The 25,912-nt window shown below is 46.8% G+C and overlaps 1 protein-coding gene across 1 annotated transcript; it reads right to left on the bottom strand.

Moving 5' to 3' along the window:
* Positions 1-196: 196 nt before the first annotated feature.
* On the bottom strand, positions 197-12,977 carry TSGA10IP (testis specific 10 interacting protein; the record flags this gene model as incomplete). Its single annotated transcript, XM_080911697.1, has 8 exons — positions 197-360; positions 794-912; positions 1,106-1,205; positions 6,077-6,247; positions 10,396-10,543; positions 10,690-11,375; positions 11,459-11,595; positions 12,849-12,977. The coding sequence occupies 8 exons, from the start codon at positions 12,975-12,977 to the stop codon at positions 237-239; spliced, it is 1,614 nt and encodes a 537-aa protein (XP_080767823.1). The 3' UTR covers positions 197-236.
* Between the last annotated feature and the right edge of the window lie 12,935 nt (positions 12,978-25,912).

The raw sequence follows: 25,912 nt of genomic DNA, 5'->3' as shown, positions 1-25,912 counted from the left end.
GTCTTCAGAGGCAGGGTCCTGTTCACTAAGATTTCTAGGTCCCCCGGTATGATGGAGAAAGCATGGGAGAGTCTCAGCGGATTCCTTTCTAGGTGTCCCACTCCTCAGTAGCAGAGAGGGCAGGCTTGCTGAGAATGAGGTCAGCCACCCACATGGCGATACCTATCTCCAGCCCACAGCCAACTCCCCTCAGAAATCTTACACTGTACTTGGCCATAAAGCCTTTAATTTTTCTCTCAGGGACTGTGCTCCCGGTCCAGGGTTAGGGAAGGGTATCTTCCAGGCTGGCTGCTGGTTGGCTCTATCTTGGGGGGGTTCTGAGAAGAGGGCTCCATTTCTACTCCAAATGACCGGTGGCTCCTTAAAGACACAGATGAAGGCCAGTGGTCTCCACAGCACCCTATTCCATGCCCAATGCAGCCTTTTACCCTGTGGGACTAAATCTAAGTCCTATACTTGGTTGCTGTGTGACCCTGGAAAGTGACACCCCTCCTGCAGTCTCAGTTGTTTGGGGTTGGTTGGTTGGTTGGCTTTCTGTGAAGTGAATCTTATTGTCCCTGCTCTGTACCAGATTATTTACTCTAAGGTGTAAGGGACAGCCTGAAGGGTGACAGAATGTCACCAGCTGCTTGGCGTACGTATTATTCTTGCTCAGAGTCCCAGTCTAGCTTTACTGCTTATCTGTTCCTGTGTCCTCAAGTAAGGGCCTACTCCGATCTCATTGGAAGGTGGGGACAGTAACCCTCCCTGGGTGACATGGAGAACACGGGAAGGGCACCTTGTCCCACCTCACCTGTGTTTCCGGGGGATGCCCACTGCATTGCCTGCCTCAGCCAGCAGCTGTTCCTCATCTACTCCCAGTGCTGTCAGCACCTGGGAGAAGCGCCGGTTTGCTGTGAGCCTGGCATTGGTCTGATAGGAGAAAAGAAAAGTTCCTACCCTTCACCAAGGCTGCTGGGGTTACTGTGGGGTTCCGATTGCTAAGAAGAGGTCCCAGGCCTTCTGGGGGAACAGATAGAACCCCACTCCAACTGTTTCGCTACACACTTGTTGAAGCAGCTCCTTTGGTGGTGATGGTGGTGTGCCTGTAGTTGGTAGCCCTCACCTGCATGGCCTGCTGGAACAGGAAGGGCCGGGCCTGCACCCTGTGCTGGATGCCTTGAAGCTCTGCTTGGTACTCAGCAAAACGCTGTCGCTCCTTGCGCCTGTGAAGGAGACGAGACAGGCCTCTGGGCAGCTGAATATAGACACTCCCCGGGCTGGAGCCTGCTGGTCTTCCTGGAAGCTTATTAAGTTTCCCCTGATACAAAGCCATTCTATTCCCAGTCCAGCCCCGTTTCTTGGGTGGGATTACCCATTATTTACCCTATTTTACTGCTGGCTCCAAAAGGTGGTAGGGACTTTTCCTAGATTCTAGGATTGAGCACCTGTCTCAGGCTTAGACTGCATCCAGGGCTTGCCCAACCTTCTGGCCACACCCAAAGGAAGGAGCCTGTCCTCCTAGCCTTTGACCCCATGCTTCCACAGCCTCTCCATTTGTAAGCCTCCTCCTCTTATTCTTCCCAAATTGCCCCTTTGAGGGTGCAATGGAGCGTGTGACCTGGGGAGCCTCAGCTCTGAGTCCAGTTTTCTTTCTTATTTTTTTTTTTTGATTATCTTTTTTAAAAAAGATTGATTGATTGATTGATTTTATACGAGTATATTGTAGCTCTTTTCAGACAGACCAGAAGATCCCATTACAGGTGGTTGTGAGCTACCATGTGGTTGCTGGGAATTGAACTCAGGACCTCTGAAAGAGCAGTCAGTGCTCTTAACTGCTGAGCCATCTCTCCAGCCCCCGAGTCCAGTTTTCTACACTACAGCAGGGGTTGGGCAGCGCTCCCAGCCTTCTCTGTGTAGACATCTTAGAAGACAACAAAGGAACCAACGAAGAGTATTGCAAATAGAAGACCATTTCCCAAAGCTGCATCTGGTGGCTAACATTTGAGAAGCTGAGGCAGGAGGATTGCATGCAGCCAAGGCCAGTCTGGGCCACAGAGTAAATTATAGGCCAGTCTGGATTGCAGAATGAAACAAAAATCTGGGCTGCACTGGAGAAAGTTTTACTGTTTATAAAATCAGTTTGAGGAAGTTTAGATGGCTCAGCCAGCAGGTAAAGGTGCTTGCCACATTCAAGCAGAGTTGTCCATTAACCTCCAAGTTAGGGCTACGGCATGAGCTCCTGTTCCCTCGCTGCGATGCACATGCCTGCAGGTCCCAGCACTCATCAGAAGTAGAAAGATCAGTAATTACCCTCTGCTACATAGTTCTAGGCCAACCTGGGCTACCTGAGACAACACGGCTGTCAACTAGCCCAGTGTTGACACTGCCTCCTGACCTTGTAGGACAGGCATGTCAGTTACAGCACATAAGGTATGTCCAGGATGGAGTGGACAAGATGAAAGGGATAACCAGGCAAGACCTGAAAGTTGTGCTAGGCTCTCAGGCCTGTATACTGGACCCCTGTGGGATGGCCTTCCCATACTTGGCCAGGTACCAAGGGAAGGAACCTCGCTGGAGAAGGAAACCAACAAACATTCACTGGGAAAACCATGCTAGGATCACAAGCTCATTAAGATGAGTTTTCACAGTCCTGACAGGTGTAGGCAGTCATGAGGTCATGAGCTGGTGTTAGGACTCTGCCTTCTGCATAATGTCCTGTGTGTTTTTCCCCTTCTTTCGGGGGTTTTTTGTTTTTGTTTTGAGACCACTGTGCAGCCGTCACTGAACAGCTCTGCCTGGCCTGGCCTGGCCTGAAATTTGCTTTGTAGACCGGGCTGGCCATGAATTCACAGAGATCTACCTATTTCTGTCTCCTGAGTGCTGCTGGAATTAAAGGCAAGCTCCACCACACCCAGCTAGGATTTCTTTATGTATGTAAGTACACTGTAGCTGTCCTCAGAAACACAAGAAGAAGGCATCTGATCCCATTAGCCACTGTGTGGCTGCCTGGAATTGAACTTGGGACCTCTGGAAAAGCTGAGCCATCTTTCCAGGCCATGCAAGACAGTGTTTTCCTTACTGTATAGTTTTTGTCTTATTTTTTTTTTTTTTTTTTTTTTTTTTTTTTTGAGATAGGGTCTCACTACGTAGACCATGCTAGCCTGGAATTCCCTCCCAAGACTAAAGGAGTATTTCCACTGTATTAGCCATTTTATTCTTTGAGACAGGGTCTCTCACTGAACCTGGAGCTTACCAATTTGATTAGACTGGTCAGCAAGCCTCCCAGGCACTGGAGTTATGGTTGCACACAGTTGTACCTGGGTTTATTTTGTTGATGTTTTTAATTTAAAAAGAAAATGGATGCTTAGGATTCTGGTCCTCATGCACCAAACACTTCGCTGGCTAAGCCATCTTCCACATCCCTATTTATTTAGATTTTGGAGTCTGGATTGTGCCTTGTAGTCCAGACTGGCCCCAAATGCACAATCCTCATGCCTCAGCCTCCTAAATGCTAGGATTATAGGCACACACTAGCATGCCAAGCTGTATTGCCCAGGCTGGACTCAAATTCCAGGCCTCAAGCCATCCTCATGCTCAGCCTTGCAAGTAGCAGAGATTACGTGTGTACCATTATGCCCAACTTCCTGTTCGATATCTTGTCATTTCTGTTAGGAAGTCTACATCTTGAAGTTCATGCCCCCATCCTTCCCCCCCCCCCAAGAAAAGAAAAAACTGGTGCCAATAGATATCATCCCTAAAGTATGGGATGACATTCCTCCCTGCCACAGTGTCCCCATGTTCCTCCTACTGTGCCTCTCCTGGACAGCACTGAGTTTTGCTTGGTAAAATTGAACAAACCTTCTCATAGAGAAAAAGTTTCTCCCTGGCATCTGTTCCAGCCAGGCTAGAAGACTGCCAGGGAAGGTCTGCTTGTGCCTTCACCCTGAAGCAGGAAGATTCTAGCATTCCTTCTCCTGTCAGCTGGAGAAGGGGCCTTATACTTACCTCTTAGAAAAGTCCCAAAGCAGCAGGGCATGGTGGTAGCAACTGTAATCTCTGCACTGGGGAGGCTGGGGCAAGCAGATTGCTGCAGATCTGAGCAGCCTGAGCTATAGGATGAGACTTCTCTCAAAAGAGAAAATGGGGTGGGGTGAGGGGGCTGCACAATGGCTCAGGAAAAAGAACTAGTGCTCTCGGTTCTGCCTGAGGAGCTGAGCTCGGGCCCCAGGACCCACGTGGTGAAGGAGAGGACTGACTCATGCAAGTTGTCTTCTGACCTACATACACACCCTTAAAAAAAAAACGCTTAGAAAGCAGTGCCCTGAAAGGAAATGTATCCCTGGAAGACTGTTCTATAAAATTACCTATGAAGTCAATCTAGCCTGTGGTGGCGTACCCCTTTAAGTACTGGGGAGGCAGAAACAGAAGGATCTCTATGAGTTTGAGGTCAGCTTAGTCTGCATAGAGAGTTCTAGGACAGCCAGAACTACTGTCTCAAAATATAAATAATAATTTTTAAATAAAATTGAGATAAGATTGACTCGGTGTGGGTCAGACCTTGGTGCTGTACTGCGACCTGTGAAACCTCATCCCACACATCATGAGCCAATGGAAGGCAGGAATGGACAAGAACCCGGAGGAGTTCAGGTCAAGGCTTAACTCTCTCTGGTTTGGGTTTTTTGAGATAGGGTTTCTTTGTGTAGCCCTGGCTGTCCCAAAACTCACTCTATAGACCAGGCTAGCCTCAAACTCACAAAGATCCCCCTGCCTCTGTCTCCTGAGTGCTGGAATTAGCGGAGTGTGCCACCACTGCCCGCCCTCAAGTCAATAAATAGCTTAAATGACTGTACTTAACCATACTATCTATGTTGTAAGGTTGAGCCATCACAGGGACTGTCATGTGTCCTTTCAATGAAGAACAAACACTAAGACAGTGTGGCAGGTAATCTAACAACTGCCAGGGCATGTGAAATGTTGGCAAATCGTTTAAGCTCTGCTTTCTGGGCCTTCGTTCTTGCTCTGCAGTTCTAGGTGGGTATTGGTTCTGCCTCACTCATGGCCCGTTAGGAAATGTTTGGGTCATGACTTTGCTTCTAAGAAATATTAGTCTTAAGTTGAGAGAAGTGGTATAAACCCGTAATCAGCACTTGGGGATAGAAGGACCACCATACATTTGAGGCCAGTTTGATCTATCTAGTGAGTTCCAAGACAGCCTAGACCATCAAGAGGAGTTCATGTCTCAAAAGGGGAAAAAAAAAAAAAAGCTGGCTGGGCATAGTGCTGCCTTGGAAGGCTCTCTGGGAAAGCTGGGTCTACATATGGTTTCCCAGCAAGGGGTACAGAAAGAGACCCCATTGCAAAAAAAGGGAAGAGGGATGGTAAATCTGGGAAGCTAGTGAGACACATTATTCTAGCCGACAATACTTGCTAGTTGTCTCCAGGAGTGGAGCCCCTGGAACTATTTACAGTGTACATCAACTGTTTGTGAAATCCTTAACATCTTAAATCTGTATTTATCTTTATTTTATATGTATGTTTAGTCTGCATGTGTGTAAGTGCATGTGTACCATATTTGTGCCCAGTGTTCCCAGTGGCTAGAAGAGGGTGTTGGAGTCCTTGGAACTAGAGTTATAAATGGTTATGAGTCACCATGTGGAACTGAACCCAGGTCCTTTGTACGAACAACAGGTGTTCTTAGCCACTGAGCCATTTCTCCAACACCTCAACAATTTTAATTTTTTGGACAGGGTCTCCTTCTCTGGCTTCAAACTCACAGCAATCTACCTGCCTTTGCCTCCACAGTGCTAGGATTAAAGGTGTTTACCACCATGTCCAGACATCTCAATTTTTATAATAAGCACATCTAGCACAATTAAACAAAAAAATTAGATTTAAAATCGTGTCTGTGTGCAGAATACACAGGATGTAGTATCTGAAGGAGTTACTATGAATAACTGAATGATCTTGACCCAGACCCTTCTCCAGGTGCCTCAGCATCTTCATTTGTAAGATGCAGCTAAGTGGCCTGGCCTGCCAGCTGTGAGGTCTCTCCTTGCCTTGCCCCAGCCAGTCCCTCCAAAGCCTGGCTTCCTACCTCAGCTCCTCTAGTTTGCGCTGAGGACCCAAGGTCCCTCTGTTCCCTCTGGGTGCGTAGGCTGCCAGACATCGAGCCACCTGCTGCTGCACCTGATGTTCCCGAGCTCTGCGCATCTCAGCCTGCTGCCTCTCCTTTAGCTGCTGCTGTTCCCAGGCCCTCAGCAGGTTTCTGGTGAGAAAAGGAGGATGTCTATCAGGAGCTTCAAGGGAGGCTAAGGTAGCATGTAATCCAGAGGCGAGGGACTGTGGAAAGAAGGTTGTGTCTCTGAGAGCCCACGTGCTGGGAAACAAATAGCATTTTGTCATGGAAGCCAGGCTTAATGGAGCAACCAGCCTTGGACCTTTACCTACTTACTATGCAGCAGTGAGATCCAGTTCTTTGACTGATTTTGTTTTTTCTGTAGACCAGGCTGGTCTTAAACTCGGAGACTCGCCTTCTTCTATTTCTTGAATGCTGAGATTAAAGGCATGTCCCACTGCCTCCCAGTTCTTATCTTTTTTAAAAAGATTTATTATATATATAAGTACACTGTAGCTGTCTTCAGACACACCAGAAGAGGGCATCAGATCTCATTACAGATGGTTGTGAGCCACCATGTGGTTTCTGTGACTTGAAATCAGGACCTTTGGAAGAGCAGTCAGCGCTCTTAACCACTGAGCCATTAACCCTGACTCAGCCTAGGACTCCTAAGCCCTGAGGAGCTCAGAGCACAGCCTGGGACCCTTTGTGTTGCTCACATTCCCTTCCCAGCAGCTGACTTTGAAAAAGGGCCAGATCTCTAACCACTTGACTTGACAGCTTGGTTAATGCCTAACAGCCTGAGATTGAGGCACATTCAGATGGACGGACAGTCAGTTAGATGGATAAATGTGTGGGAAAGAATGGAAATGCTGAAGGGATCCATCTGTGTAAGAATAGGTGGCCAAAAGGTAGGTAACTGGACAGCAATTAGACAAACCTAGAATACTGTTCCCCGGATACCATGGCTCATACACCATGTGTTTGTCGAAATGTCATTTCTCCCGGAAAGACATTCCCTGGCTACCCCAACTCCTTTTTAGGAACCCCCATCTCTAGCTACATACTTTGTTCATTTCATCTCTCATGTATCCCTGGCCGGCCTCAAACTCTCCATGTAGCTGAGAATGACCTTAAACTTCTGACTCCTGCCCGGACTTACAGAGTGCTGAGACTACAAACTGCCCCACCACACTGGATTTACATCTGCTTACCAGAAAGAAGAACTGGAAATATCATGCCCTGATTTCATAAACCATCAATCAGTAAACAAAACATGACACTGAGATAAAAATGCAGATGGATGGACCAACAGGCCAGAATGCAAAGCTCATTAATGGTGCATTGATTTTCCAGAGATGCAAAGGACAGTGGAGGAAAGTTTCCTCATAAGTGTGTGGGGAAACTGGCCATCTCTGTAAAAGAATTACAGTAGACTCCTGTCCCGTGCAATATGCAAACACCAACTCAAGTGGTGAAACTAAAAGTGCTTGGGGAGCTCACATGGTGACTGGTGTAGTCCCAGCTCTCACAAGGCAAAGGCAGGAGAATCTCTGTGAATTCAAGACCAGCCTGGTCTACAGAGTGAGTTCCTAGACAGCCAGGACTGCACTGAGAAACTTGGTCTCAGAACAACAGAAAACTGCTCAGAATGAAAGGGAAGCACTCCATGATGTTGGCCAGGGCAGTGGCTTTTTTGAGTTTTTTTTTTTTTTTTTTTTGTATATGTGTAGGAAATTAAGTCTCTACATAGCAAAGGAAACAAAGAACATCTGCAAACAAAGCACTAATAAAAGGTAACAGCTGAACTAAACGTCAGTAAGAAAAGCCAATTTGAAAAATGGCTGCTGAGAGGTAGGAGGCTCAGCAGTTAAAAGCCTTGCCACACACATGGGTCCTTTGCCTTAGGACCCATGCAAAAAGCCAGCTATGGGTGTGCACACCTGTAATCCCAGCATTCCTATGATGAGAAATGGGGCAGAGACAGATTTGACTCACAGGCCAGGGTGCCTAGAGTACACAGAGTTCTGGCAGAAACAAGGGAGACCCTGACTCAAAGTGGTGGGAGGAAATTAACTGCCACTATATATACGATGCTCATATTCACACAAAATAAACTTCAAAAAGAAAGTGGTCAAAAGATTAGGAATGGTGATATAAACCTGTAATCCTGGAGGCTGAGGCAGGAAGGTTACAGAAAGTTCAGTGCTAGTTGAGATACATAGCTAGAACCAGGTACCTGACTAAATAGCAAGGATTTTCCTAGATAAAAGACGGCCATTGTGATAAGGGTATGGAAAAACCTGGACCAATAAAAACTGCCTGGAGAAATGGCTTGGTGCTTTAGAGCGCTTGTTGTTTTTCTAGAGACCCAGGTTCAATTCCCAGTACCCACATGGAGTCGCAACCACCTGCAACTCCAGTTCAAGGGAACAGATGCCCTCTTCTGACATCCCTATGTATGAAGCACATGTATGATGCATGTGGTGCACAGACATAAAACGTGTAGCTAAAACAACTATACAAGGAAAAACAATCTAGGAGTGGTGGTGCATGACTTTAATCCCAGCCCTAGAGAGACAAAGACAGGCAAATCTCTGATGGTTTGAGTACAGCCTGGTCTACAGAGTGAGTTCCAGGACATCCAGGGCTACAAAGAGAAACTCTGTCTCAAAAAAGAAGAAGGAGGAGGAAGAGGAGGAGAAGAAGGAAGAAAGGAAGGAAGAAAGAGAAAGAAAGGAAGAAAGAAAGAGAAAGAAAGAAAAAAGATCTATGACCAAGGGTGATGGTGCAAGGCTGTAAGTCCAGCACCTGGACAGAAACAGACAGATCCAGAATTCAAGGTGGTTGGAGATTAGTTCTAATGCTTTGATTCAATCAGGAACCTACGTTTCCGGACTGAAGGTCCTTGTCCCTTTTTGATTGATCAATAAAGATGCCAGTGGCTGGGCTTGGGGCGGCACACTTAGAGCTGCACCGGTAGATCACAGAGAGGAACTGTGAATCATCATGACTCTGGATCGAGGGATAGGATGCAGGAGATTTTGGGTAACTGGCCACTGGCCACTTCCCCAGTTGGGCCTGGGGCAGCAGGGGAAGGTTTAGGAGTGCCCAGCCTTTGATTATCTGTGGATCCAAAGATAGCTCTTGGGCAGGTGCTTGAGTGCATCAGCTAAGAGCCAAAGCAGTGTAGCAAAAACTCCTGCTACACAAGGTAGCTCCAGTTACTTGGTAAGTTCAAGGCCAGCCTCAGATACATGAGACATGCCTCAACCACCTTCCCTCATCAGAAAGTAATAATAATAATAATAATAATAATAATAATGCTGAATGAATTTGCCCCTCCCTCACATACCACTTTTAATCAGTCCTCAATGAGCGTTAAGTCAGACTCTAAAAATCTCAGGGCTGGGCCAGCAAGATGGCTCAGAGGTAAAGGCATTTGCTCCAAGCCTGACAATGTAAGTTCAAAACCCCCAACCAACATAGTAGAGGGCAAGAACTAACTTCCTCAAGTTGTCTTCTGAGCTTCCACCCATACTGGCCACCATCATCCCTTGGCTGGCTGGCAGTTGCCTCCTTGCCGCCAGGCTTTTCTGAGCCCATGGTCTCTTGTTCTAGCCCAAGTCTAATAACTGTGGAACTAACCCAACATTGGCCATCCATCTTTTATAGACCCTGAACTTCTTAGGACAGGCCCACATCTTCTTACAAGTAGACACTCAGCATATGTTACATTAGTAGGTTGATGGAGGGTTAGGAGAATAGAAAGGAATGAAAAGTGTGTCAGCTGGGCAATAGTGGAGCATGCCTTTAATCTTACTGCTTAGGAGGTAAAGGCAGGTGGATCTCTGAGTTCAAGGCTAGCCTGGTCTACAGAGTGAGTTCTAGGACAATTAGGGTTACACAGAGAAACCCTGTCTTGCAAAAGAAATAAATGGGGGGGGGGGCTAAAGAGATTGCTCAAAGGTTAAGAGCACTGACTGCTCTTCCAGAGGTCCTGAGTTCAATTCCCAGCAACCACATGGTGGCTCTCAACCATCTGTAATGGGACACCCTCTTCTGCTGTATCTGAAGACAGTGACAGTGTGCCCACATACATAAAATAAATAAATCTTTTTAAAAGAAAGAAAGAAGGAAGGAAGAAGAGTGGCATGTGCCAATAGAGTTGAACAGTGTTATCAGAGATAGGCGGGTGGATGGGTAAGAGAATGGACGAGCTGGGAGGCCTCATTTGGAAAACTGGCCCCTCTGTACTCTTCCTTCACTTCTTGTTCCCCTTTTTCTTTTGTCCTCACCTGGTGGCCTCCTGTCTTTTATGGAAGGTGCGATTAGGGAAGTTGGCAGACAAGAAACTTTCTTCATCTCCCAAGATGGGGGTCTTCCTGTTCCTGGCAGAGGCCTGGACAGCTGCCCGCAATGCCTTCCAGGTCTGCTTCTGGGGACCTTTCCATGGGAAAATCAAGTCTGGATCACACTCTTTCCTGGATCCCTGGGCAGTTCCACCCAAGCCACCCCAGCCTCTACCACCGACCCCACCCCTCCATCTGAGCTCAGGCATGTGGCACCTCAGGCCTCCCCACAGTACTGACCACATTCCAATTCCTCCTGTAACTGCCTGTGTAGCCGCTCCAGGTCCCAGGGCCCCTTCAGCTCCTTGGCCCTTGATGTCCCCTTCTGTGGCTTTCGGTGGCTATGGGAACTAGAGCTGCTTCCCTGGTTGTGGCTCTGCAGCTCCCTTTCTTCTGAGCCCTTCTCTCCAGAATTCCTCCCCTTATTGACAGAACTGCCTTTTCTCCTGTTGGGGTTGCTGTGTTCTTCCTCCTCTATCCCCTCTGAGATCAATTCCTCCTCCAAGATCAAACCTTGCCCTGGGAGCTGGGGCAGTTCCCCAGGGTTGAGACTTTTCTCTGCCTCTTCAGCATTCTGGTCTTCTACCTCTGAGACTTCCTCAGACTCTGACCCTGACCCTTTCCCTGACAACCAGAGGCTGGATCGCTCTAGCCCTTGGCTCTCAGCTTTGCCCTGAGGCAGGGAAAGGTTGGCCCAGCCCCCTGGGTTTTGTGCTTCCAGCTTATGGCAGGCTCGAAGGTCTTCTGAGAGGTTGCCTACTGACTTGTGCCTGGACTTGCACTGGGTGGCTGCTGGAGGGAAGGGCAGGGACTGGTGGCCCTGGGACAGAGAGGAGCCTGACCGAAGCAGAGACTGTCCATCTAGGATGAAGCTCTCCCAGGCCCACTGAAAAGGGAAGGAAGGCTTCCGAGAAGGACTGAAGAGACTGAAGGAGGAGGAGAAAGAAGTCAGAATGAGGGTCCTCCTAGTCCCCCCAGTGCACCTTCCAGTCCACCCCCAGCTGCTTACTCCTCTGCCTCAGCTGAGCTATGTCCTTTCTTGTTCCGCCTCCGGGGCTTTCGTTCTTTCTTTGTTGACTGCTCTGCGCTGTATGACCTTTGCTGCTGGCTCTGACTCTGGAGACTGTCTCCACTCCCAAGACGCCCCTGGGCAGCGACAGGGAAGAGGGTGGCTCTGACTAGCCTCTTAGGCACTCTTTACCTCCTGGGGGCTGCTTCTCTTTACATTCTGTCCAGGCTGTGGCTGCCTCTAAAACTTATAGATCACTCACTACCTCTTCTGTTAAGACAGCAAGAGCTGCAGACCTGGGATGGGGAGGTGATTAACTAGGTAAAGGCAATTACTACCACTAAGCATGACAGCCTGAGTTCAGTCAGTCCCTAGGAAGCAACCCCTACCTATTGTTCTTGCCTCATGCACTTGAAGAGTTCCGAGGCTCATGCACTTGGAAGAGCAGAGGTCACATGACTGGTGAGTGATGGGACTGAGACCCATACATGTCACTTTTTAAAGATTCCAAGTTTGTCACCACCGAACTCTGCCATGGGAAGCGTTCAAATGTCCCCAACACACAGATGACAATTACTTCAATTTGATCATTATGTATATGAGATTACCATACTATTAACATCAATATATGTATATTATGTTGTTATTAGTTTTTGTTGTTTTCTTGAGATAGTGTCTGGTGTAGCTGAGGATAGCTCTTTTGTTTGTTTTGAGACAGGGTTTTTCTATGTATCCCTGACTGTCCTGGAACTCACTCTGTAGACCAGGCTGGCCTCCAACTTGGAGATCATCTGTGTCTGACTCCCAAGTGCTGGGATTAAAGGTGTGTGCCACCATGGCTTGGCTGAGGAAAGCTTTGAACTACTGATCCTCCTGCCTCTACATCCCAAGTGTTGGGATGACAGACTGTACCATCATGCCTGGTTTGGACTAATTTAAGTTTAGAAAACTGTCTGGGTATGAGGACACACGGTTGTAACCGCAGACACTCAGGGAACTGAGAGAGGAGAATTATGAGTTCTAGGACAGCCCAGATCAGATAATTGGATAGGAGACTGCCAAACAAACCATCCACCACCGCAGCCCAAAAACACCAAGCCATGCCACTCACAACAAAAGCTCAGAGGTTCTTCTGGATGTTGCCCAGAGCTCTGGAGTTAGAAGTGGAAGGAAGGAAGGGTTTTTATTTCCCCAATCTCCTTTCCTCCCTGCAGTGTCCCCAGACTGCTCCATCTGTCCTCTACGATCCCTGTCCCAGGCCCTCCTAACTGTTACCAGGACCTGAGCTCTAGTCTTACGTTTCCTCAAGAGCCTTAGCCAGGGCTGTACTCTTTGGGCTTAAGATGCCACTGGGCAGTTGAAGTTCCTCAGCTGGGCCTGCCTCCCTCACCTGTTCCGCCGGAGAGATGCTTGATAGAAGTTTGAACAGCCCTGTGGGTGTCCCTGGAACCAAGGGCTCTGTGCTCTGCCTTGGTCTCTCCGATATGGCCCTAACCAACAGTTGGTCAGTGTTCAGCATATTGGCATGTTGCCCTCTCCCACCCCTACCTGCCAGCTCTGGAACTGCCCTCTCTGCCATCTCCATGACAACCAGGCTGTGACCAGTCTGAATGACTCTAGCAAAAAGTACTAGGTAGGGATCAGCCAGGGTTTGTTATGCTGGTCTCCTTCAGAGACTGTGTTCAACAGGACCCAGGACTGCTCTGCCCCTGCGACCTGGCCTGGTGTAAGCTCCCTACTTCTCTAGGCCTTGGTTTGTACTGCTTTTGAAGGGATTTCAGAACTTGTCACCTCAAAGGGCCCTCAGGTCCTGTGAAGATGCCCCATTGGTGCCTGAGGCAGGCCATGGCCTTCATCTTGCCTTCAGCCCCCTGGCAGGGCCTGACCACAGGACACTGTGCTCCTCAGAGAGGCAGCAAGTGCTCAGACTGAGAATGACAGTGTTTCAGCCTTACTTGTTTTCTGTGCCTAACTATGTATATTAATTAGTACATTGACTGGTTTTGTTTTGAGCATTTTATGGATTTTGTTTATTTTAAACAGTGTCTCACATGTAGCCTCTGTAGACCAGGCTGTCCTTGAACAGACCAACCTCTGCCTGCCTCTGCTTCAAGAGCACTGGAATTAAAGGCTTGTGCTAATCGATTTCTGTATGGATGCAGGGAATTGAACTCAGGCCTTTTGCTTCTATAGCAACTGAGGCATCTCCACAGCCTCATCCCCTGTTTGTTTGGTTGGTTTTTTGGTTGTGGGACTAGAACACAGAGCCTCAGGACTGAGTGTACACTCGCTGTGAACCTGGCCCTGGCCCCAGCTCCCAGCCCCTCACGCCAGCCCCTCACCCCAGCCCCAACTCTTCCACTGAGATTTTGTCTTTGGCTTACTGCTTTGTAGGAGGTTTTTGTTTCTTTAAGCAGTGTTTCATCTATCCCAGGGTGGCCTCAAGCTCCACTTTAGCTGAGGATAACTTTGAACTTGATCTTCCTGCCTTCCCTCCCAAGTGCTGGGATTATTGACCTGCACTAGCAGGTCACCAACACTGAATCTTAGATTACACCTTTTCTTTACTGGTTTTAGATTTATTGAAGTTTGTATTGTCTTGTGCCAATTTGGCTATTCCACATTTTTTTTCTAGAAATTTTTCCACCCCACTTAAAATTTTGTTTATTTGTGATATTCTTTGGCATGTGAGTATTTTAAGCCTCTCTAGACACAGGGGTCTAGCCGTGTAGGGCCTGTTGGGTCTGAGAACTCCCGGTTCACTTCCTAATTGGGAGAGCACATGACAAGTGGTTGGACGTTGCCACTGAGGCTTTAAGGGAAGAAGAATTGCCAAATAAGCAGCCCCTGGCCAAATCACAGTTTTAATTTTCAAATAAAATAAAATTCAAAGTAAATTTTAATTTTCAATTAAAAGAATAAGCCTGGGGCTGGAGAGATGGCTTACTGATTAGGAACATTAACTGTTTTCCCAGAAATCCTGAGTTCAGTTTCCAGCAACCCCATGGTGGCTCACAGCCATCTGTAATGGGATCTGATGCCTTCTCCTGGTGAGTCTAAGGACAGCTATAGTGTACTCATATATACAATAAAAAATAAGAACAAAGAAAGAAAGGAAGGAAGGAAGAGAGCAAAGGAAAAAGAATAAGCTGGTCATCTTAGTGTTTCTATTGCTACAATAAAACACCATGACTGAAAAGCAAATTGGGGAGGAAGGAAGGGTTTACTTGGATACTTCCATACCACAGTTCCTCATCCAAGGAAGTCAGGACAGGAACTCAAGCAGGGAAGGAACCTGATGACAGGAGCTGATGCAGAAGCCATAGAGGGATGCTGTTTACTGTGTTCTTCCCCATGGCATGCTCCGCTTGCTTTCTTATAGAACCCAGCCCCACCTGCCCAGGGATGACCCCACCCACAATAGGCTGGACCCTCCCATATCAATCACTAAGACAGGCCCTAAAGACTTGCCTACTGCCTGATCTGATGGATGCGTTTTCTCAGTGGAGGTTTTCCCGTCTCAGATGACTTTAGTTTGTGCCAAGTTAATGTAAAAGTATGTGGCACACCTGTGTTGTTAGTGTTCCTCAGTGAGACAGAATAAACAGGGCGGGTAGATATATAGAACAGGAGGTTTATTCGTGGAATTGACTCATGTAACTATGATGTCTAAGATGCCCCACAGTAGATCATCTGAGATACCAGCAGCAGTGTGGCTCCAGAAAAAGTGGAGAACTTGGAGCCAGGGAGCTTGTGTTATAATGTTCATAGTTAAAGCCCGAGGACCTGAGGCTCCCTGGTGCAGAGGCCGGGATTATTTTTAATATTTTTATTAACTTTAAATTTTATGGTGTATTTGGGGGGAACCAATGTGCCACAGCATGTGTTTGGAGGCCAGAAGACATCAAAACTCGGGGAGTCCTTCCTTGAGGATTGACCTCAAGCCGTCAGGCTTGGCAGCAAGTGTCTTGACTTGCTGAGCCAGCCACCTTGCACCTAGGAGCCTGGAATTCTGGTGGAAGCAGAAGTTACCTGAGTTCTAGGGAGCCCAGGGCGCTTCTGGACCTCTGCTCCATGTGCCTCAGCCATGGTACCCATCAACTGCTGGGGTTCTGGCTTCTGGAAGCATCTGTGCTAATTGAATCCTTAATCCAGTGAAACTGACACCCAAAATTAACCATTATAGAAATAGTCTATTTGTTAAAGGGAAGGTCTTATGTTTTGGAGACTTGCCTCAAGCTATATGTAGCAGAGGATAGATTTGAACTCTTCACCTCCTGTCTCTACCTCTCATATATTGGTATTACAGACAGAATTTTCCATGCCTATCCCAGTTTTGCCTGAGACAGGTTTGTTGTTCTTTAAGGGTTTTTTGTTTGTTGGTTTTTTCCAAGACAGGATGTTACTATGTAGCTCTGGTTGTCCTGGAACTCAAGCTGTAGACTAGGCTGGTCTCCAACTCACAGAAATCTGCCTGCCTCTGTTCCAAGTGCTGGTATAAAGGTGTGTGCCACCAAGCCCCATTCTTGAGATGTATTTTTGCTGTGCAGCCTAGGCTAGCTTTGAGTTCTTATCCTCCTTCCCAGGCTCCATGTACTGGAACTGTGTGCCACATTTTAATGATTTTTAAAATTTTTTAAAGGTTGACATTTTTACTTTATATATACGAGTGTTTTATCTGCAAGCACATCCGTGCATCACATGAATTCAGTGCCTGCTGAGGTCAGAAGAGACCACTGGATCTCAGAAGGAGTTCCAGTTGTGAGCTGCCATGTGGAACCAACCCCAGTGCTCTGGAAGAGCAGCCAGTGCTCTTAGCCTCTGAGCTGCCTCTCCGGCCCCAACATGATCCACATTTTGTCATTTTTGAAACACTCATCCTTGTCAGAAATATGAATAGATTCAAGTTGGATTTATTTACTTATTTATTTATTCATTTATTTATTTGAGACAGGATCTCATGTAGCCCAGGCTAGCTTGCTATACAGACAAAGATAAACTTTCAACTTCTGATTGTCCTGCCTCTTCCTCTCTAGCATGGCAATCACAGATCCTCACAACGATGCCCAGTTTATTTTGGTGCTGAACATTGAACTCAAAGCTTCATGCATTCTAGGCAATTACTCTACCTACTGAAATATGCTTCCCCCATCCAAGGGTAGATTTATTATACTTTTACATTTTTTGTTGTCTTTTGTATGTATGGGTGGAGTATGTGGCCTGGGATGCATGTGACCATTGGAGGATAACTCATCAGTCAGTTCTCCCCTTCTGTTGTGTAGGTCTTGGCAGTCAGACTTAGGTTATCAGGTTTGATGGCAAGCACCTTTACCTGTGGAGGCATCTTGCCAGCCTCTAGGGTGAAGTTTGAGAAAGTGAGCTGGTAATGACATCAATCAGGAAACAGCTGGTATCCTACTGAGATCTCAAACCTGAAGCTACTGAACTGTCTTTTTCCTCTTCTTCCTGTTCACCTCCTCTTCTTTCTCATCTTCTTCCTCCTCCTTCTTCTTTTTAATTTTTTTTTCAAGACATGATTTCTCTGTGTAACCTTGACTAGCCTAGAGCTCATTCTGTATGCCAGGCTGGCTTCGAACTCAGAGATCTACCTGTCCCTGCTGGGCGCTGAGACTAAAGGTAGATGTCATACACCTGGCTGGTGAATTGTCTTCTAATTCCAAAGCTGGCACTACATGCTTCAAGGAAGCTCAAGAGGCTACTGATGTTGTGGTGACTCAGTGGTTCAGTAGTATAGAGACCTCCAGCACTTGGCTTGGCAGTGGGGACTGACTGGTCCTAAGGTAAAAATGGATCCTGTGAAGGAAACCCAGTAGAATGGGGTCTCTGTGTGACAGAAAGATGAAAACCAGAGCAACCAAATCAGAGGTGCTGCTATTTGCTGAAGTTGGGGTTGATCTGGAAAGATGTCCTAGGAAACCCAGACAGCACCCACAGACAAGAACAGCTTTTTTCTTTTTAAACTCTTCAAATGTGTATGGATGGGGGTTTTTTGTTATTGTTTGTTTGTTTTGTTGTGTTTTTGCTCATGTTTCTTGCTTGAGTGTAATTTCATGTACCACATGCCCAAAGAAGCCAGTAGAGGGTGCTGGTCAGTGAGACAGAAGCTACAGATTGTTATGAGCCACTATGTGAGCACTGGAAACTAAACCCAGCTCCTCTGTGGGAACGGTACACTCTGCCATCTGCAGAGCATCTCTCCTTGTTGGGGTAGCTTTATCAGGACCTGGAGGAGCCAGTCCTGCCCACTTTTCCTTTACCACCTTTCACCTCCTATCTCTTTACAATAGGATAGCAAGAATTTGGGAGAGAGGATAAGGAGAGGAAGTCTGCTTCCCTCTGTCCTTGATGGTAGGTGCTCCACTGGCCCAGAGAGCAGCAACGCTGTCCTTCTAAATCAAGTTCAGACAAACACAAAGTAAAAGTGAGTCAAGCTCAGAGGCCTGACGGTGTCATAAAACTAGACACTTTACTTTAAATCACTCATTAATTTGTTCTATTTATTTTTATTATTATTGTGTGTGCACAATGGAGGGTGGGGTTGGCGACTCCACGTGTGTGGAGGTCAGAGGACAATTCTGTGGAGTCAGTTCTCTTGCCACTTTTATGTGGGCTTTGTGAATCCAATTCATGTCATCTGGCTTGTATAGAAAGCACTTTTCCCATTGAGCCATCTCACTATCCCCTATTTTATGTTTTAGGGGCTCACCTCTACCATCTTACTCTGTTGCTCAGGCTAGCCTCAAATTTTCTTAAAAGTGTATGCTTCCATACCAGGCTAGCAGATACTTCTTTGGTGACTTTAGGTGATCCCAACACATCCCACATAATGGGAAGTTAAATGGGAGGGTCTAGGGAAGACGCTTGTCAGAGACACTTTTATACACTTGAGCTGAGAGATACTGAGAGAGCAGAGCAGAAGTCAGGATGCTTTGGGGTAAGAAGAAGCCATGGAGACCAGATTAAAGTGGCCAACACGAAGATTGTGGCTGTTCGAGGTGGCACACACTTTTAATCCTAGCACTTGGGGGCAGAGGCAAGAGGATCTCTGTTGTGAGTTCAGGACCAGCCTGGTCTATATAGTGAGATCTAGGACACTCATATCACTATGTATAGAGATCCTGTCTCAAAAACAAACAACAACAAAAGAGCAAAGAGTGCTGGGTAAATAAGGGCTCCCAGCCAAAGGAACAAGTATTTCAACAAGAGGAAAGTGACTAACTGTGACAAGAGCCACTGAGAGGTCAAGGCAAAGACAAAAATTAACAAGTGAACTTGGCAACCTTACTTGCTCCCTAGATCCGGTCTCTAAGGCATCGTGTAGCAGGCTCATTACAGATTCTAGCTAGGCAGAGTTAGAATGTGGCTGGGAGCTAACTGGATGCTGAGGATGCTTGCTACTAAGCCTGATGACCTGACTTTGACCTCCACGTGAAAGAAAAGGACAGATCCAAGTCCTCTGATGTCCACAAGTGCACCATGACACCTACAGCTTTATGCCTTTCTTTTTGTGATACATTGTTGTATTACATTATTCCTGGGGAGATTAGAAACATCTTCTCATCCCAGATAGAGAACCAACATCATGCCAAAGTAAGATACCAGTATGGGTAAGAGGTTACTTAAAAGAGCAGAAACAAATTAAAAACAGATGCATTAACAAAGCTCTTCCCCATTATGAGTGGCTAAAAACCCGGAGCTCACTGCACACCCTAAATGCAACTAGGCAGCTTAGAAACTGCTCCTTTCAGTGCTTTCAGACATAGTCTCACTGTGCTCTGCCTGGCCTGGAACTCGTTACATAGACCAGGCTGGCCCCACCTCAGGTCCATGTGCCTCTCCTTCTAGAACATAAAGGTATGTGCTACCGTATCAGGCAAAAAATGTAATTCATAACCAGAAATCTGTCCCCAAAGCCAACCCAGAGAGTAGCAATCTCCACAAAACAATTCTGCTAAGAAGTCCCTATCAAAACCTGGTGGGATGGTGCAGTGGATAAAGGCACTTTCAGACAAGGCTGACGACTCAAACTTCATCCCAGGAATCCACGGGGTAGACAGGGGGAGCTGACTCTTAGGTTGTCCTGGTCTCTGCACCTGTACAGTATTCCCTCGACAAACACTAGAAATAAGGGGGAAGTACCTCAGCTGTCCTTCCAGGTCTTGATAAGCTCACTATAAAATTCATATGGAAGTCCAAAGGATCCAGGACAGCCAACCTTGAAACAAAACAAGGTTGGATAATGTGTTTTACATTTTCCCGTTTGAAAGTCTTGACAAGGCTTTAGTCATCAGTGTGGAACTAGTGTGAAGACAAACCTTAAAGAAAAACCATGGAGATCCATATGATGGAAGGAAGGGCTCAGCAGTAAGATCCCTTAGCTTGCCAGCATCCATTCAGGAGTGGCAGAAACTTCAGGAGTTCAAGGTCATCGTTGGCTACACAGTTTGAAGCCAACCCAAGCTATGAGAGACCCAAGTTTTTTTTTAAAAAAAAAAAAATGGGGGTAGAAAGAGAGACTAGGAAGATGGTACTGTGGTTGGGAGCACTGTCTGCCCTTGCAAAGGACCTGGGTTGTTGACAACCTTCTGTAGCTCATGTTCAGGTGATCCAGTGCCCTATTCCATGGTACACATCTGTGACACAGACACATATGCAGGGAAACGCCCAGACACATAAAGATAAATACAATTAAGTAGGTGATGTGTGTTAGTTACTGTTCTATTTCTGTGAAGAGACACTATGACCAGGGCAACTTATCAGAGAGAGCATTTAATTGGGGGCTCACTTACAGTCTCAGAGGCTTACTTACGGTCCATGACCTTCATGGCATGGACCATGGCAGCAGGCAGGCAGGAATAGTGTGGGAGTGCTGAGAGCTGGTATCCTGTTCCTCAAGCAGAGAGAAAGTGCAAGACTAGGCCAGGCATGGGACCCCTCCTGACACCCCTGCACCAACGAGGCCACCCCTCCTAATCATGCCTGAACAGTCCACCTGGTAACTAAGTCATTTAAACCCATGAGCTGTGGGGCCATTCTCATTCAAACACCACACCAGGTTATCTAGCAGTTCCGAGTCAGTGTAAACATACCAAGGATCAAAAGCAGAGAGTCCAACAGTGACATGTTCAGAGTAGCTTTATTCACAATATCCAGAAGGTGGAGGCAGAGAGGCCAGCTGGTCTTCGTGGAGGCCAGCTTGATGGATTAACTTTGCAAGTTCCAGGCCAGACAGTGCCACACAGCGAGACCCTGTTTCAAAGAAAAAAGCATGGTGTGTGTAGAAAAGAAGTCTAAGAAACCAAGTACTGCACACCAAGCTAGATGGTGGGTGAAGAGCAACCTGTAGCTGGAGCAGGGATCACTGCCTCACCCCAGGCACCAGCACTTGGGTCCTTTGCCAACAGCATCCTTTGGTTCCTAGCATGAAAGGTGGAGCTAGGAGGTTTCTCTCACTCCAGGCCTGGTGTCGATTTCTGCCCAGAACTGGGCACCAAGCATTAAGTGTTGCCTATTTGTTTAGCTCTGCTCCTCAGCCCTGTCCCACCCATGTGTCTACAGGCAGGACAGCAGCTGTGTCTGACTCACCTCCAGGAACAGGAGTTGGGCAGGTGTACCAAGTAGGTGCTCAGCAAATATGCCGAGTGATGGAAAGAAAACAGATCCCAAAGAGTACCCTGCTGTACTTGGTTAACTTAGCAAGGCCACACAGTTTAATTCATTCTAAAAGACCACAGGACAAGGCTGGGCATGGTGGCCCATACCCTTAATCCCAGGACTCAAAATGCAGGAGGCTCTCTGAGTTAAAGGCCAACCTGGTCCATATAGTGAGTTCAGGACAGCTAGGGCTATGTAGAGAGACCCTATCTCAAAACAAAGAAAAACAAAACACCAAACCAAACCAAAAACAAGATAAATCAGCCTAAGAAGACAACAATGGGCTGGAGAGACAGATCAGCTGTTATGAATACTGGCTACCAGAGGACGGAGGACCCATGTTTAATTCCCAACACCAGCATGGCAGTTCACCAAGCTAGCAAGTGGTGCAGAGACAAACACACATGCAGGCAAAACACTCACCTTGGTTTTAATTTTAGAGAAAAACAATGTCTTAGGCATCCAGGGTACATACGTTTGACTAGTGCATTCTCATTGGTTTAGGGCACTCGTAGAATTGACAGAGTCCTGAAAAGCCTTTTCCACTGCTCTGCGCCCCTCGTCTGATTCCCTGCTTCCCAGAAGCCCCACCCCCACCCCTACACGTTTCCAATCTGTTTCCCAGGCCCTGGTTCCTACACACATGCACACTAATTACTTTACCTGTTGTAGTGGCTAGTCACATGGTAGCCACAAGTCAGGAAGCAGAGATGGATGCTGGTACTCAGCTGACTGTTCCCATTGTGGCCAGGCCAGTCTAGGAACGCCCTCACACGTGCTTATGTTTGTTTCTATGGTTTAAATTCCACCAAGCTGACAGTCAAGATTAGCCATCACAACACGGGATATGTGGTGTTTAGTGTGTGTCAGGCTCCATGCTGGGAACTTCAGGTGTCAAACTGCATATACCTTTCCATCCCCAGGTTTATGTTTTGTTTCATTTTGTTTTGTTTATTTTGGTCTTCAAAAGAGAGTTCCAGGAGAGTTAAAGAGAGTTCCAGGTTAGCTAGTGGAGTTAGTTGTGGGGTAGGAGGTTGGGACAAGGAGGCTAGAAGCCAAGTACAATTTAGTATTATTAATTACATACAATGTTCTGCATATATATCTGCATGTCAGAAGAGGGCACCAGATCTCATTACAGATGGTTGTGAGCCACCATGTGGTTGCTGGGAATTGAACTCAGGACCTTGGAAGAGCAGCCAGTGCTCTTAACCGCTGAGCCATCTCTCCAGCCCCCACAATTTAGTTTTAAAAAGACCATCTGCACACATGGGTACTCACACAGTAAGAAGAGCCATGATTTGAGAATATAAAGATAGCTCCTCCCACAAGGGAGGTGGCCACGGGGCCCTGCACACCCAACAGCTGTAAGGAGTCCCCAAGGAAGTGCAAACCTGTTGTTACCAAAGATCCTGCACCAAGGAGCAGTGAGAGGAGGAGGGTACTAGAACCATGAGCGCTCTTCCCCTCAAGAGTGGGCACTTGGTCACATCTGCGTCCCACAGCTTTGTTTCCTGCTCCAGAGAAGACATGGGTCTGGGGACAATGGCAACTCTGGTCCTCCATGTGGTAGTCTATTGCATGAGATGTATTAGGCCCCCATTGGCAACTGTGCCAGTGGGAAAACTTGGTGTTCACCTCACCTCCTCATCTGTAAGTTAGGAATGGTAGGGATACTTCCTCTAGAGGATGGCTCTGAAGGGCAGGCATCCAAAAGTGGACTTGGATCTAACAATCCCTGGTACTTGAGAGGCTGGAATACATTCCTACTGGAGAAGAGGAGGGAAATGACATCCAGGCTTAGAAGACATATTCAAGGAAGGTGGGTGAGATCACTCAGACACAAAGCTCTCCTCCCACTGCCCTTCCTCCTGGCCTCTGAGGCTCCAGGCGAAGAAGTACCCTAGGCAAATGTGCTGTAAAAAGTATCCCACAGCACTGAGATTCCCCCTCCTAAATAAACTTCTGGGCCAGGAGGACTGCCAGTTGCCATAAGGATGCCCATCTGCCAAAATGGGACTGAGTCAGGCTTTAGGCAGTGGCTGAGGAAGTGGAGGCTGGAAAAGAAAGGGAACTGAGCAATACCCAATATGTACTCCTGACCCTCAGCAGAGCCTTTCACACAGAGCTCTGTCTGTCCACTCACTCCCTACTCACTAGGACTTTTACTCAAATCTTACTTTATTCAAGTTGCTTCCAAGGCTGGTGCAGAATTCTAGGTCATCCTCTTCCTGCCCCGGGCACTCCCCACTCCTCCCTGTGTTCTCAACAATACAAATCACCATCTGACATGCTATTTCTGGATGTTATCATCTGTGTCCTCTTCAGATATAAACTCCAAGAACATTTTGCTTGCAGAATTACACCATCTAGAACACTTAAGTGTTGAGGATAAAGAGGTTCTTAGGTTCTCTGATTTTTTAGAAATGTATTTGTTGTTTTGAGACAGGAACTGCATGTTTCTGACTGGCCTGGAACTGACTACAAAGACCAGACTGGTCTCAAAATCAGAGATCTGCCTGCATGTACCTCCAGAGTGTGAGGATTAGAGGTGTGCTCACACTAGACAGAGAATTATTTATGTGCCAGTATGTGTGCACACTTGTGTGCATGCAGCGCTCAGAGGCCAGTTAAGGGCACCAGTTCCCCTAAAACTGGAATTGTAGGCAATGGTGAGTTTCCTAATGTGGGTGCTGGGAACTGAACTCAAGACCTCTGGAAGAGCAGCAAGCACTTTTAACTGAGCTAGCTCAGCCTATATCCCCATAAAATGTACAGATCTTATATGTATAGCTCAATGTACCTTTATATATGATCAACTTGGAGTTTACAGCTGTATCTGTCAGCTAATCCCCACTCCTAATGCTAACTTTCCCCCCATAAACCAGTTCTACTTGTCCCTGATCTTGTTTTTGAACAGCCTCTCACTTTGTTGCCAGTAGCCTTGAACCTGGGATTCTCCTGTATCTGAGTATTAGGATTACAGGTGTATGCTGCTATTCCTGGCCCCTCAACTTTTTAAAAGTAGGGTTTCACCATGTGACTCTAGGTGGCCTCTTTTTCAGTATTTTCTGTCTGTCACACACAGGCCAATGTTTATCCATGTGGTCATGTATGTCCTGTGTATAGGCATCAGTCTGTTTGCATCAGAGACTATGAGCATCTTTTTCTTTTCTAATTTGTATTTATTTTTATTTTTTTATTTTTAGATTTTATTTATTTTATATATAAATAAAATACACCAGAAGAGGGCACCAGATCCTACTAGAGATGGTTGTGAGCCACCATGTGGTTGCTGGGAATTGAACTCAGGGCCTCTGGAAGAACATTCAGTGCTCTTAACCACTGAACCATCTCTCCAGCCCCCTAATTTGTATTTATTTATGTTTTATTTTTATTTGTCTAAGTACCACATGCATGCTTGGTGCCTGAGGATGACAAAAGAGGACATCAGATCCCCTGAAACCAGAGTTACAATTGTGATCTACCATGTAGGTTCTGGGAATCAAACTTGGGTTCTCTGGAAGAGCATCCAATGCTCTTAACTGCTGAACCATTTCTCCAATTCCCTTTTAAAGCTGTCTTGTTTAACTTGCTGTGTAGCTGAAAGTGTCCCACTGCTCCCATCTTTAAATGTTGTTGAGATACACTTGGTTTCCCTCCTCTTCCTACCATGCCCAAATGTGAGTACTCTTCATGTCTTTTGGAGAATACATGCCTAGACTTCTCTCGGAAAGTAGCCTAAGAGGAAACCAACGGGATCATGGGTGAAGTAAGTATGGCAGTAGATGAGCAACTATTAAATGATTTTCTGAAGAGGGTTCCCAGCGACAAAGCCACCAGCAGGGTATGATTTCTGTGTTCACACATTGTCCCCAGCATGAGGTGAGGTTAGACCTCCCTCAGGCTCCTTTCTGGTGCGTACCTGGAAGCCCATCTCTCCTCTGTGTGTTTGCTTAACAAATCCTGCAGTGAGCTGCAGGGTCCTTTCCCACTGACAGGGAGAGCTGACACTCTAGCTGTGCCACACCCAGGGCTGACATAGTCACATAGGCCTTGGCTTGAGGCTCCTGATAAAGCTCAACAAGCTAGTAAGATAGACTACCACTCCTTAATATTCGATATTTGATGGTAACCAGAGAGCCACAGTATCTGTCCCCACTCTAGGAAGTATCCAGAGGCCTGGCCCTGCCAGCAGCCTTGCCCTTTTAAAAGGCTTGTGTCCTCTGAGGAAGATTCCAGCCCTTTCTCATTGCTCTGAGGCCCTGTAATAGAAAATGGCTGATGTGGGTCTGGAGAGATGGCTCAGTGATTAGGAATGCATACTGCTCTTCCATAAGACCCAAGTTTGGTTCCCAGTGCTCACAATTGGGCACTCACAACTTCCTGTGAGTCCAGCTCCTGGGAGATACAACAGCTCCCATGTATGAGGGCACCTGTGGAACATCACACACACACACACACCTGCACTCACCAGCCTTTGAAAAGCTCTGTAGCTTCTCTGCCTTATTTTCTCACCTGTAATGTGGGGCTTGTTATCATCTGTGTTAGCTGTGTGTACACACGCACACACAAATACTTTCACCTTTAATCCCAGGACTCTGGAGGAAGAGACTCGTGGATCTGTGCATTCAAGGCCAACCTGGTCTACATAGAGAGTTCCAAGAAAACCAGAGTGACCTTGTCTCAAAAAAAAAAAAAAAAAAAAAAAGATTTTATTAGTTCTTTGGGGAAAAAAATCATTAAAAAGTAGTTAATGGTCACCTAGGTTGGTTTGGG

Source organism: Micromys minutus (assembly GCF_963924665.1).
Source record: "Micromys minutus genome assembly, chromosome: 2".
NCBI lineage: Eukaryota > Metazoa > Chordata > Mammalia > Rodentia > Muridae > Micromys > Micromys minutus.
The sequence above is the reverse complement of the archived record's forward strand: the minus strand, read 5'-3'. Positions and strand labels throughout refer to the sequence as shown.